General features: G+C 34.2%; 1 protein-coding gene across 3 annotated transcripts in view; it reads right to left on the reverse strand.

Moving 5' to 3' along the window:
• Positions 1-2403: 2403 nt before the first annotated feature.
• Positions 2404-14570, reverse strand: part of LOC106155829 (attractin-like protein 1) — a 30001-nt gene continuing 17834 nt past the window's right edge. The window contains exons 15-28 of one of the 3 annotated variants that reach the window (XM_087002738.1): positions 12798-13016; positions 12272-12472; positions 11590-11664; positions 10837-10902; positions 10294-10387; positions 9351-9403; positions 9083-9177; positions 8775-8844; positions 8422-8579; positions 5531-5589; positions 4560-4638; positions 4127-4285; positions 3592-3742; positions 2404-3281 (exon numbers count right to left, since the gene is read on the reverse strand). In XM_087002738.1, coding sequence (XP_086858864.1) covers positions 3172-3281; positions 3592-3742; positions 4127-4285; positions 4560-4638; positions 5531-5589; positions 8422-8579; positions 8775-8844; positions 9083-9177; positions 9351-9403; positions 10294-10387; positions 10837-10902; positions 11590-11664; positions 12272-12472; positions 12798-13016 — 1589 coding nt within the window. In that variant the 3' untranslated portion in view covers positions 2404-3171. Of the gene's footprint in view, positions 3282-3591; positions 3743-4126; positions 4286-4559; positions 4639-5530; positions 5590-6195; positions 6273-6549; positions 6609-8421; positions 8580-8774; positions 8845-9082; positions 9178-9350; positions 9404-10293; positions 10388-10836; positions 10903-11589; positions 11665-12271; positions 12473-12797; positions 13017-14570 lie in introns of all 3 variants that reach the window. The other 2 variants (XM_013530840.3, XM_013530841.3) reach the window with 2 other exon arrangements.

The raw sequence follows: 14570 nt of genomic DNA on the forward strand, positions 1-14570 counted from the left end.
TGTCTGTATATTTGCCTTTTTGCAGTGTAGTTTTTTTTTTTTTTTTTTTTCAAACATACATTGTTTTGTACAAAAAGACAAGGAGTGGCCCTTAATTTGTTACATGTTAGTTGCCAGCAAGGTTATATAATGTGTAATAATTTTGTTTAGGGTTTTAGCACAGAATAAATACTTGAATTTTGAATCTTGTATGTCTTTTTTTATAGTAATCTTAATTGAATAATTAAAAAATAATTTTAAAAAAAGAAAAAAAAACAATCTGGGCCATATGTGGTCCATGTCCGGCCCTAATCTGGCCCACATCTGGCCCACTTCTGGTCCACATCCGGCATGCCATACCTTTGCCAGATATTGCCAGATCTGGGCCGACATCTGGCCACATGAGCAAATGTGGACTGGGCCAGATGTGGCAATGTCTGGGCCAGATCTGGCCCAAACATTGCCACATCTGGCCCAGATCTGGCAAGCCATACGTGGGCCATACGTTTTGCCAGACATTGCCAGACGTTGCCAGATCTGGGCCAGACGTGGGCCAGATTACTGAGGCTGTCTGGGTAGGCTAAAAGTATCCTTTTTTAGCTTTTTTTATTTATGTATTAATTGATTTTTCTTTCATTTGTCAATTAATTTAGACGTTTCGATTAACTCTTTCACCCACTTATTAGGTATACAGAAATCAGTCATCCGACTGAACAAATAGGGCCGGTTTTCCCCAACCGCCACGCATAGGCCTTACTCTCAAAATTTTCCTTCTTTCCTCTGGAAAGGGACTTTGAACACGAACTTTTCTCTTCCCCGTAGTGTACTAGCTAGACTTCTTCGCTGCTAAGCTGATGTAAGACTTATGACCTATTACCGCACACGTAATCGGCTTATAATTCATTAACTGTGCTCCGACCCCCTCATGGCAACGGCCCTTAGTAACAGAGGCGTGGCTTAGTTGTCAGCCTGACTGGGGCGCGTGCCGGTTGAAAAACTCATCAAAAGACGCATTTTGCGATGCAAATTCATAAAAATTATTACATCCAACGTTAGATACTCTTTTGATTAATATAAACACACAAAAAACTCAAAAACACGATTTTAAGCGTATTTAACCCTATCACCGGCCTTAAGATAAAGCTGCTGTATTGAATAGTACATTTGACCTTTCATATGATAACTATTAAGGTTAAACCTGCTTGTGTAAAACTAGTAGTGAAGATAGCACATACTGTATGCAGACATTAAAGAAAGAAATGAAATAAATTACATGTAAGGCAAGTTGGATGGTTAAAGAATTTTTTAAAAACATTCGAATTAACAGTCAACTTTCACCTCAGCATCAGTTAAATTTCAACTCAAAACAGAAATATGCATGATAGATGAAGAATGACATGCTTCCAAATACCTCAACTGACAAAACACATTTGAAAACCAAATCAAACTACTATATTCAACCCAATAAATTTTAACTAAAATAATGTAAGTTTTATGATTTTTTTGCTGCATATTTTTAAATTAACGAAAATATTGAAATTGGTTAGAGTTAAAATGGCACTTTAAAAGTCCCTTTTATAAATTATCTGGTGCTTTTCAGATAATCTTAGAATATGTGTAGAATCTAGTGCATGTTCCCTCTTCCCAATATCTCCCAGTTTTCTGACCAACCAGCAGAAAATTGTTTGTATATAGTCTTCTTACTTGTGTCTGTTCATGATGTCACCATCACAGAATGAGTTTTGTACCACCAGTGCGAGGTACAATGCAAACAGTCTCCATTATTGTTATATCTCAAATTAGCACAGTTTCAACTTAAATTTTAACTAATATAACGTAAGTTTTATGATTTTTTTGCTGCATATTTTTAAATTAATGAAAATATTGAAATTGGTTGGAGTTAAAATGGCACCATAAATGTCCCTTTTATAAATTATCTGGTCTTATTCTTAGACTTTGGACTCAAATTTGCCAAGTGGTTTTGTTTAGTTAAAAAAAAAATCAACATGGTCACACTAACATTATTGTATATATTGTTGCAGGTTTTTTTTTCTTTTTTTTTTTTTTTGTGCATGTGCCTTATGCTTACTCGAGTTTTATGGATAGACAGTGTTCTTTGTAATTTAAAGACTAAAGTAGTTTTACTCCTATGGAGCTAACTTGAATAGTTACATTAAATAACTGGTATAAATACATGCTGATTTTTTAACTCGGCCTGCCTTTTTGTCAAAACACAACTTGTAGAGTAAAAGTAAATCACATATAAGATTTAGTTATGGGGTGAACAAATGTTTTCAATGACGACAGCTCAGACAAACACGCTCAGGTATTTGGAATATGTGCAGGCATTTACAATATTAATGTCTGTACGTAAAACGTGATATTATTCAAGGTTGCTGACATACGGCACAAAACATTTATATCCAGCTTTTAAATATATAGAAAATTTTATTTGCTCTTTTTTTCCATAGTAATTTTACATAAGCACCAAGTGAATATTTATATGAACAAGTATCAACTGACATATTACTATTGCACTTAATACCTGAAGGCTGAATATTCCCAAGTTGCATTCGACTCGTAACTGTAAATCTGCATTATAAATGTACTTCACCATTGTTCAACTATTTCAAATATGGGACACAACTTCTTGGATACACATTCATCTGTGGAAAATCTAACAAACAAGAACAGAAAAGAACGTTTCTTCTTGAAATACAGTTAATCTGAAACAATTTCTTCTTATCACATTCAGCTGTGCATGTTATCAATGAGACATTGTGATCAATTATGTCCTTATCCACCCTCCCTGATAATCATACTAACAACATGTCAATTGACAATTGAAGATTTACTTGATGCTACTGTTACTCATTTTGTGCCTGTCAGGCAAAAAAGATCTAGCTTCATTACAACTATATCAAATGTAAGAAAAATTTAATAACTATATCACATTCATTTTAAATGTCTTATAGAGACAAGTACGCTATAATTATCAATACCAGAGATATTCCACACAACAGCAATGCTGTGCTGCCTAATAAGAATCACCTCTAATGCTTATCATTTGTCTACCATCTATCAGTTTCATTTGTCTATGGAATTCTTCATTCCATTAATTGTAAAAAAAAAACCTTTAAGAATGATAAACTGTGAACAAGTTTGTTGCTACCCAGCGAGGAGAGTCCTGTGTTACACACAAATGTCACTGGTAGGAGACTGCGCCTGTTTCCCTTTGTGCTTTAATTTGTCGGATTTACTGTGGTCTACACTACTTTTCCTCTCTCGTTGAATTCCAGGACCTGGGCAAATGTTAGATTGTTTGTTAGAATTTTTAGTGTTTAATGATAAGAATACATTTGGGTAGAACACAATCTGTCTGTACATAAAAATTAATAAAACAGATAGACGAAAGAGTTAAAGAATGGCTTGAGAATGCCAATATAATCCTTTGACTTTTGATTCTTGAGTGTACATTACCTAGATGAAAACGGACATACGCATATATATAATAAAACAGACTGCCAATGCCTCAAGACATCGAACTTTTGATTTTGCTACAATTAAAATCAGTGAATCTATTTATTTAACCATAAAACAACTCTCTCTTACCTAATGAAACTAGAGCACTGCCTATAGCTAACCCATTCTGGCCTTGAGGTGTGAAATCTTCATCACCAGTGGGCAATTGGATGACTATGGACAGCACCGCAGCTTTATGGCCACGTAATGGCTCTATAGCTACTGGGCTGGATTTGCAAGGCTGAAAGACCAAATGTTCAGCATATGCATACAAGACATAATACTAACTCATATTTACCCAGTTAAAGGTGCTGCTGTCCACAGGCTTTGAAGTTTGTGTCCTCATCATCAACCATGCAATTTATGTCATATACATTAATTAATTTAGTTTATCCATTGTTGCGTCAACTTAATTTGAGTGGTATAAGAAACAAGTAGACGTGGTTTATATGCATTACTGGGAATCAACACTTCACTGACACCCCAATTCATATGTACCTTTAAAAGGAGGCCATTTAAATCCACTAAATATTTAACTTCATATTATTTACTCAATCATTAGAACCAAGCATATAAAATCCTTTGTTAATCTTACATTACTACCCCGGAACAATTAAGGTTCTACCTTTAAATTATTTTTCATCCTTTTCCGAAGATCTACAGGAGGTTGTGGTAATGGTTTTTCCTTGAGCTGTAAATGTTCCTCATCATTTCCACCTTGTAAGTCCAGGCTAACTATACTGAATGGACGGCTGGCCATCTGCTGCATCTGGACAAACATCCGCTGAAAAATACATGTGAAAATTAAGGCCACTTCAGGAAAAAATTATTTGTCCAATTTCAAACAAATATAAGAACTCATAAATCTCGGAATTGCTACTTCATACTTGAAAATGTCATCAATGAATTTAATGACTATCTAATTTAATCAGTGAGAAGACAGCAATTGGCAATCTCCTCCGATTCTTGATTTGAAATTTTGAAAGTTTAAGACAAAGGGTTATGAGGTTATCTCAGACTGTAACATATGCTGTAACTACAAGGCAAAGTACACTCACCTGTCTTGATAAGTAGAGAACATACCGGATCTTGATTTTCCATATAATTATGGCAATCAAAAGGAGGGATATAAAACAACTGAAATAAAAAAACCTAATGTGTAAATCAATTGCAATGACTACTTTAATACTGTTTTAAACTTTCACAAAAATCTTTCACATCTTTGGTAATACTCAAAAACTGCTCTACATTTCATTTTTTTGTACATAAAATGTTAAAATTCATATAAGACTTCAAAATTTTTGAAAGCCATCATGCAAGGAAAAATGAGAGCAGGTTACCAAACAACTTCCAACATCAAAAATGGCACATATACACACATTATAAAAATGTTTTTCTAGATTTCAACAACAAGATAGAGAATGGCACATAACAGACATTAACCAAATAAATTTAAAGAAACAGATTCAATATCTGGACAAGACACAAATTTTTTTATTGTATCGGGAACTGACAAACCTTACATCAGGGCTATGCATAGGCCCTTTGGAAAGGGCTGTTCCTTGGGGTGGGGCTCTCGTAGGAGGGTAGATAATACAAAATGTTCACAATTTATACTTTTAGGATTGATAGATCTATCATCAGGGACATGTATTTGTATTTGTGAGCCTTGAGGCAGGCCAACCCTTGGGCAAGGATGGTTCTTTTTTTTTTTTCCACATCAAGAATTTCTTCATCAGTCTTTTAAACAGCCATGCATGAAATTGCGTTTCTGATGTTGATATCATGCATTGATTTTGATGTTTGTGGCATAGACGCCTAATACATGGGGGTCCCTAGGGGAGAGCTACTCTTGACAACATGACAAAGTACAGGATGTGTCATGGCTTCATTTGGTACAGTCTGTACGTAGCTTCTAATAAAATCCACTTTGAAGTTCTATGCTGCGCAAACTTATGCACAGATCCCTTTAAATGCAACCGTTTGTGAGCGATGAAGAGAAACACAACAAAATTCACCATATACTTACCTAAAAAATACAACAAAAAAGTTAACCAGATTTACATTAACCTGTTGTGAAAAGTAGATCTGGAATAGATGAGGTCAAAGTCAGAGTAAAGAGGAAACTTCAAGAGGACATACCCTGTGTAAGGTCAGGCCATGGTTAGTTTGTGACATTGAATTTTCCACCCAAGTGCAACATCATTGTTTTTGAAGATTGCACGAATTTGGATTTTGCTATAAACACAACTTTCATCTCAATCTCACATATTGTTATTCATTATTAAACTGTTGTGGCATGGAAATAAGTTTTTTTTTAATTTGCACAAACTAGGATGCTGGATTTTGTTGAAATTAGCAATTTGGCACCCAATTTGAAATTGGTGAAAATCACTTTCAAAATATATTTATTTAATGGCTGTCACAGACTTCTGAGGTGACGGTACATTTTGGTGCTTTTGGGGGGAAAACAGAAAGCAGCAGAGATCATACATCAATAGTTCCTTTTCATTTGCCTCACATGGTTTGTGCATACTTAGAAGACTCTAGAAAACCTCTTAAGTCCTCTTTCTGTTATGTCACATCAAGACCATTCCTCCAAATCATCCAAAGGTATCCCAACATTGTGTTAAAAATCATGCAAAAAAAAGAAAAAGAAATACCAACTAACCACTGAATGAGATTAATACTAACCCAAGAAAGGCACCAAAAAATACTGGTAAATTAATTGGAATTGGAAACAGATAGGCATACCGTGCTTGAAATGAGATCTAAAATATAGAAACAAATATACACACAAATTATGTAGAACTGGTCATGCAACAAATACTACACTATTGCCAAGTGGCAGTAAAAAAATGGTAAAATTAGTTTAAAACTAGAAAACTGACCTCTGTGAGAAGCAAAACCAATTTTGAAGCTTTTTTTAATATGCACCTTGACATAAAACCATATTTCAGTGTGAGAGTGATTGGTTTTCTAGTTTTATACTAAAACCCTGGGTTATTTGTGCAGTGTCATACAATCAATCATATACTTTCTACATACCAAAAGAATGTTACGAAAAAGGTAATCAGGTCTATTTGAGGAAACTGTGAAAATGAGATCTGAAAATAAAAAATTGTTTTTGTTAGCAAATCGAACTCAGAACTAATTATAATGTTTGATATTTTTTGATAATCAACAAGGTCAATTACTTGTATGAAATGGTGACCAGATTTGGCAGACTGCAAAAACTGTGCAGACAAAAACCAATGTTTTCCCTGTATTTCATTAGTTATAAAAACTAGTTCGAACTTAATCAAAATGAAATTATTTTTATGTCTTCAATTGAATTTGATTAAAAAGCACTCATGGTTCACTGGATTTCAGCCTATTTTAAAAAAATTTAGGGCAGCAAAGCTGTCAAACGATGACTACTGTGCACAAAATATTACATATTGCTTAACACTATAATTTTCCATTAAAGCTGTTATTCAAACTTGTAATTAACTTGTAATTAACTGCTTTAAATCACTCCAGTATGTTTTAGGATAGAAAGAGACATGATGAAAAGTGCACAGCGACAAAGATGACAGACAACCATGATGGCTGTATGTACTGACACACTGTGTCTGTACATAGAAAAATATATAGCCAATTTCACCAGGACATATATTTTGGACAACTGTCAAGAAATAAATACCAAATCATAATCAACAGGTCAGGGAATATCATCATTTTATTATAATGAAAAAACAAGCAAGCATATTTGATTTGGTTCATGTTGAAGCATAAAAAATGCATAATGCCAGAAGCTACAGTATAAATAAGTAAAAAAAAAAAAATTACACAGTTCAAGTGACCATAATTCATACATTTTCTCATTTTTATTAAGCCATGCAGCAACATTATTGGAATTTGGGGCATCTTGGAAACTTTTTGAGGAATTCATTAAGTGCATGTGCAACCATGGCCTGGCCACACTCTTTTCAGTTTTAAATGTTAACATTATTACAAATACTTAAAAATCTTTTAAGTCCCCCCCCCCCCCCTCCAAAAAAAAGTATTGTGTTTCTCGTAAGGAAAAACTTTAAAATGGTGCAGTGGTGGTTTTCCCCTTCTTCTTTTTTCTAATGTATATTGAGTCTAGTTCCCATAATTCAGGTATCATGCCTGGAATGTTTTGCAAAGTGGTTTCTCAATTTAACTTTTTCATAGTGAAAAATGTATAAAAGATATTTCTAAAAAGATGTAGACTTATTTCAGCATCCCAAACACCCAGGAAAAATCTCATTATACTGGTTTTATGTTAGAGCTCGGATATTATTTAAAACTTAATTTTAAGGCAAGGAATATTTTATCAATTTGCCTCATCCGATTCGCAACTGAACTTAAATAAACATTTAATTCCAAATTTTAACTTGAGATCACTGTATCAATAATTACTAGTACCATGTGCAGCTAGATTAAAAACCTGGCTCTCCAAACATGGAAATTTGAGCTCAAACTACAGTCAAAAACTTTCTAAATGAGGTGCGCTGGCCTGGTGTCCAATGAATCTGTCAGCTACGTATTGGGGTACTGCATCTCCGAGGCTCTGAATGTCACAGTGAAATTCCTAAAGTTCATTTTATCATTATGGTTTTAAAAAATCTGCAGCACACATAAAAGTTTTTATCAATTTCCAACCATTAGTGGTTTTTTCAATTTCTCACTAACTTTGCACCAAAGACCACCGTCTCTGACCAAAAACAAATAATAGGAGTGGTGCATAAGGTTTCATGTGACATGCACCACGACGAGAAACATAATACCCTTTTTTGGCCTTAAATAAATACATAAAACAACATTCATTTTACTCAATTCTCTAAATTTCATCTTTTCTGTTAATACTTCTCAAATAACAGTAAACTTGAAACATATAGTAACATCACTTACCTGTAACCACATAGGTGTAGTGAAATTATACACATATACATAGAATGTGGTGTTTGTGCCTTCACCAAAATTGTAATCCTTGTGTAGAAATTTTGTCTTGTATGGATAATTATGCAAACAACTATGTAGTTCTACCCTAGTAGTCTCTGGTTTTCCGTCTGAAAGTGGAAATTCAAATTCCAGGAAAGGCTAATGAGAAAAATAAACTAACATATCATTTAAATTAAGTACTATAAATGGTTTAGTCATGTTGCTGACCCGCTGGGTGTATCTACTATTAAAGGTTATGAAATGAACTGTGCCTGCCTATCCACAAGCAGGTTAAGTAACAATGCCATCAATGCAAAACTCACCAACAGCTACTGTAATATTCATCAATGCTGGCTTTGAGCAATTGATCATAAACTCCAAATCTCGATCATTCTGAAAACCAATAAATGTATTGGACTCAACTTCATCTGAGATTGATATCTTGCAAATTAATGCATTTTAACTTAAAATATTTTTTTAATCAATCCAACTTTTACCAGACTGCTATGTCTTTTTTTAAGATAATTTTTTTAAATAAATGATTTATTTACTTTAACAATGCTAATGAAAATTATAAGCTATTTTTTTTTAGAAATTAATTTTCCAATTTATTCAAAACAGATGCACTCACAGTTCCAGGTTTATTCATAAAATTGATCTGAGTGAAGTATCGGTCACCTTCCTTGGAAAGATTAAAGGTGAATTGGTAGTCTGTGGGCAGTTCATCTAAAATAAGGAACTAACAATGTGAAACAAGAAAACATCATAAAAATCTATCATCTTTATATGGTTAATAACGCATTTGTCAAAGTAAACTTTTAATCAATATATTTCATGGCAAATAGAGAATACGTATAAATTATAAATTGTAAATTTTTTAATTACAAGTTGTGACTTACAAAAGCATGTCCCAGTCTTTGGATTGCCATAGTAGCGGTTGTCCTTGTCACATCTGCATCAATAACAATAGCTACAGTTAACTGCACAGAACAGTAAAATGCAAAATGATTGTCACAGTTTTGTTAATATTTGACAAAAAAGGAATCTACTTCTATAATAAATTTACACACTAACCATGTTTTCAGAAAAAAACCTGGTGCAAAGCTGGCAAAAATACAGACACCAAACAACTAAATAATTACAACAATTCTTACTGAAAAGACTTTGCAAAAATAATAAATTCAAAGAAACAGATTCATTAACAACTTGGCAAGATAGATGCCTTTTGCATGATCTCAGAATATCTTAGTTTTTACAAATTTTCCTTTAAATAATCTCATGGTATTCTGACCAACTATCAAAATGTATCATTGTATCTGCATACTTTTTTTTCAGTTGTTATCAGTAAAGTAGTCTGATTTTTCAAAAAAAAGTTTGGCGCATGCCAAATGATAATTTACAGTTAGAACAATATTCACAAAATTAAAGTTAACCTATAAACCTCTTTCCAGGCACAAACTATATCAGCAATTTATTAATATTTAATGTCTGTTCTGAAGCAGTACTTTCAACTGTTTGATAACTGTACGTGTCAGAACTACTTAACTGGTCTGATATGAAATAGTTGGCATGTGCACCACAATGGATTACACACGTCACAGAATCCATATCACAGCAGTGCTTGCAGATGCCAAACAACATTCCCGATTTGTATCAATCACCGATTTCATTAGTCCAAATGAGTATTATTAAGGGCTGAGCTGAGTTGACCTTGATATTTCAATACATTTGATTTATCATTTTTCATTATTTCATGATCAGCAAACCATCCTACACTCTCAGTCTGTACATGAAAATTTTTAAAGAAGATTAAATCTATATGCTGAATCTAATTTAACTTACACTTCACAAAAATTTCCTCGTACTCCTCTGGTGCGGCAGTGGCACATCCCTGTGTCATGTTCACAGAAGTCTGCCTGACCATTGCATTCACATGCTAAAGAAAAGAACAGACAATATTCCAGGAAGATCAACAAGCAGTGATTAACTGTTCAATGCACAGGTGGCAAATTGGCATCAAAATTCTTGACGTAGATGTTGAAATAAGTTCAAAGGTTCGATAATCGATTATATTGTAAAAGTTCTTTTGTCACAAAATAACCGCTTAATATACTCATAAATAATTAATATATTCTGTAGTTAATGCTGATGTCATTAGGTGTTGTGTCACAAGAAGACACCTAGTGATGTCAGTAGACTGCACATGTCAGATTAACACTACAACAACTGTGAATATCTTAAAACATTAGTTTGTGATAAAGGAACCTTTAAAATCTATGGTAAATTGAAATCTCTCCAAGATTTTATGCATTATTTTTGGTTTGTCTTTACATGGTATACTAAAACCTCATCCAATGGATTAAAGTATTTTTGGAAATTACATACGTTTGCAGATCCCTCCATTGGTGGCTTCACCAAAATACCCTGGTGCACATATTTCACACTGGGAACCTGAAACAATCCACACACATAATCCTTACAGGATGTGCGAGCTCATGTGCCAGTGTGTATGTGCACACATACGCATGCATATGTGAGGAACACACAAATACCACATCTACAAGTTTTTCATCTATACTACTTTGCACTACACATTACCAAATGTATTTTTAAAATAAATGAAATGCAATAGTAAGATGGCATTATTGATAAATCATACATTGCCCTACACTACACATTAACAGTTAACTTTTTGGTTTTAATGTTTTTTGTTATGGTGTTATGAGCCCCTAATTACAGATTTTCATTAAACAAAGACATTATTTTGCTTTATCAACAATAAAATCTGAACTAAGACTAGCAGGGTTTTGGAGTACATAATGGTATCTTTAAATTGGCATTGAAAAGGTGTGCGTGGGTGCTCAGGTAAAGGAGAATTTGCTATAATTTGGTTACCATTACGAGCCATTTTTGGCATAAAATGGGATAAATAGCACCATATTCATCCAGCAGTTTTTTCTGGTCAACTTGCTTCAAACAAATTGATGTATTATATGAACTATAAATAATTCTGAACCAAATTGTAGTAGTAGGTATACTTCAGTCAAAATTTTAAATTTCACTATTTTAACTTTAATTTCATATTCTAACAGGGGACCAATAACACTTATAGTGTGTAAAAATTGACTGGAAACTTACCTTGTGTATTTTGAGTGCATTTCTTGCAGATGGCTGTATTGTTGTAACATTCACTATGACCATTGCACTGACATACTAAAAAGAAGAGTATATTATATTTATATATAACAAATTATGTGGCTTGGAGAGAGTTCAACACTGGTGGGAGCCTAATAAAAACAAACCATATAAAACAAGTGAAGAAACAGGATGAAACAAATATATAATATTGCCAATCATCAGGTTTTTTTTTTTCAAATGAGTATATATCTGGCTCATTCTTTTTTGAGGGCATGATTTATACTTTTCAACTTTACACAGGTTACAAATATTTCATTTTTTACATGTTTACTTGGTTTTCTTACAAAATGTTTGTCAATTTTGATGCAATATTCCAAAATGCTTGACTGCATAATGAATGATGAAGAACTCATACTTTTTATTTTGATTTGATTCACTATCTACAGATTTCCTGTTTGTGGGTAAAATTGATTAATGTATAACATAGTCCACAAGTTTTAAAAACAGCCCTCATAATGGGCATAAAAATTAGACAATTTTGGAGTTCCAACTAAATCCTAGGTCTGCAATTTCTCTCACCTATAAATCACATATAAGTCAAGGTACTCATGAATACTGAAATAAAGCTCATTCTGTACTTTGCACTTAATATACACACTTAATCACACACACAGGTACTCACATGGACAACTATAGAAGTACCAACTTGGTGCTGGACACAAGGCTGGTTTGGTCAGTACATTGGAGCCATTTCTGACCACTGGTCCCTGGTTGTCCCCCTCCCTACAGTGGCCTATCCCTGTGTTAGAACCATCATCACACCAGCCACACAGTGGATTAGACTGGCACTGTTCACAAGTCCTTAGCTCGGAGCATTTGGTCGCTGATACACAAAGATAAATATGCTGTGCTAATTTCTTTCATTCTGGTATGCATAAGAATATTATTTCTAAATGTCCCACGTGGGGAGGGGTTAAAAGAACCCCTTTTTGCAGGGAAAGGTACATGAAGGTTTCATGGTAAAAGGTCCACTTTTACAGAAAAAGAACCCACTTTTGTAACTGCTGGCTACAGGCCTGATAGCCCATTCATTATGTTACATAAATAATTCACATGGGAAGTTAATATATTAGCTTTGTGTACATGGCCCTTGGTCTTGCTTACATGAAATCACCTCATCAAAAATGGACATCAGTTAAAAAACAAACCTGCACATCTTTTCTCTTCAGTGGTCCACTCCAGGCACTGTCCATAAGGGAAAGACGCCACATAGGAATTAGAGTCCACACAGCGGTTCTCACTACCACACCACATACACTTGGCTGAGGTACAGTTGCCACAGTCATTAAAGCTGGAGCAGGGAGGATTGCAGCGTTGTTGGTAATCCACCTCTCCCTCTGCAAGCACTGCCTGGTCTGTGGTGCCATCTGGAGTAGGAATAGAATAGTTTGGTATATATGAAACATTATTGTAGGTAATTACATACAAAGCATAAGAAATTCAATTTTTTTTCACACTGCATTTTATCACTTGGTACTAAATGTATTTTCCCAAAGAAATTAGTCACATTTGGTCCGCTTTAAAAAAACATCCCTGTAGAATATTTAACTATTTTATATTAATAATCAATTTCATATCCATCAGAAAAAAACCCTTTGACAGTTTATGACACAATGTTAAATTTAAGAAAGACGTTTGAAGTTAACATAAAATATAAATTAATTATCGTATAAACACCTAATGCAAAATACCACCTAAAATGGACTGAATGACCAATTCTCCACTGAATGACTCTTTTTTATTCAAAATATATGAAGCTGCACCATTTGACCCCAAACTAGAGCAGCTGAAAACTGATCCCATATATTTATGCCCACCTTACTATATAAAATGCTGCAGCTCTTAGGTTTCTATAAACCAACAAAGACATTTTTCACATAGAAAATCAAAATTTAACCCATAGGACCTTCAAAAAGCAAGTCAAATACAAGGTTAGATTTTCAATCTCCACACTGTCAAATGGCCTCTTTTACAGCAGGGACATTTCCCAGATTTCCCTTAATTCACAAAAATTATGACAAGGGTCCATTTTGACTAGAGCCACAATGCACACAAAGGCACCTCCTGATCCCAAAATCTAGCAGATTCAAGATAAGATAAGTGACCTTACACCATCAGATGGGTTCATTGGTCTGTTTAGTTACAGGACTACCAGGAACGGGGAATTGTTTCTTACGCCATGCATTGGATATGCATATTTTAGGTATAATTCAAATCTGCTTCAGGGTTGAAACATAATTCACAAGGCAGTCCTGCATTTCAGTATACTATGAACATTGGACAGACATTAACCATGGACAGAATAAGGAGCAAGACCAATTTGAATCAGTCACCTATAAATCCAGACACCCTCCAGGCCTTATAAATGGATTAGGTGTTTTCTAACTGGAACATCAGATCCAGAGCACAAATGCCCAAATTAAAGACTCCAACCGTGAATTAATTACCCCAACATAAAATCATTTGCCACAAGCACAGCATTTCATTACACAAACTGTTTATTCACTTTTCTACCTGTTCAGTACCTTCCCTATGTGCCAAAGCTTGTCGAGATGCATTGCTGCCGTATTCATACCCAAATGTATACAGCCTGAGACCCAAAAGAAAGCTGGCTAAATTGTTTGTGCAATGAAACGCTAAGCTTGTGGCATATAATTACATGTGTTGAGGTTGTTAATTTGTGGCTGGAGTCATTAATTTGTGCATTTGTGCTCCCAAATCTAAGATTCATGTTAGAAGATGGCAATTGTTGTTTATAAGGCCTGCCCTCCCTCTTGTGGTCTTTAACCCTTGAGATTCCAGCTTTAAGACTTGGAGGTTTACACCTTCCACCACTTTTCTACTGCCTTATCTGGTTCTCTGCTATTTAATAATGAGTCAAATGAAATGCAGATCAACTTTCAGAAGATAGCCTTCAGCCT

The sequence above is a fragment of the Lingula anatina genome, chromosome 1, assembly GCF_051362555.1.
Source record: "Lingula anatina isolate TDL-2025a chromosome 1, LinAna3.0, whole genome shotgun sequence".
In the NCBI taxonomy this organism is placed as follows: Eukaryota; Metazoa; Brachiopoda; class Lingulata; order Lingulida; family Lingulidae; genus Lingula; species Lingula anatina.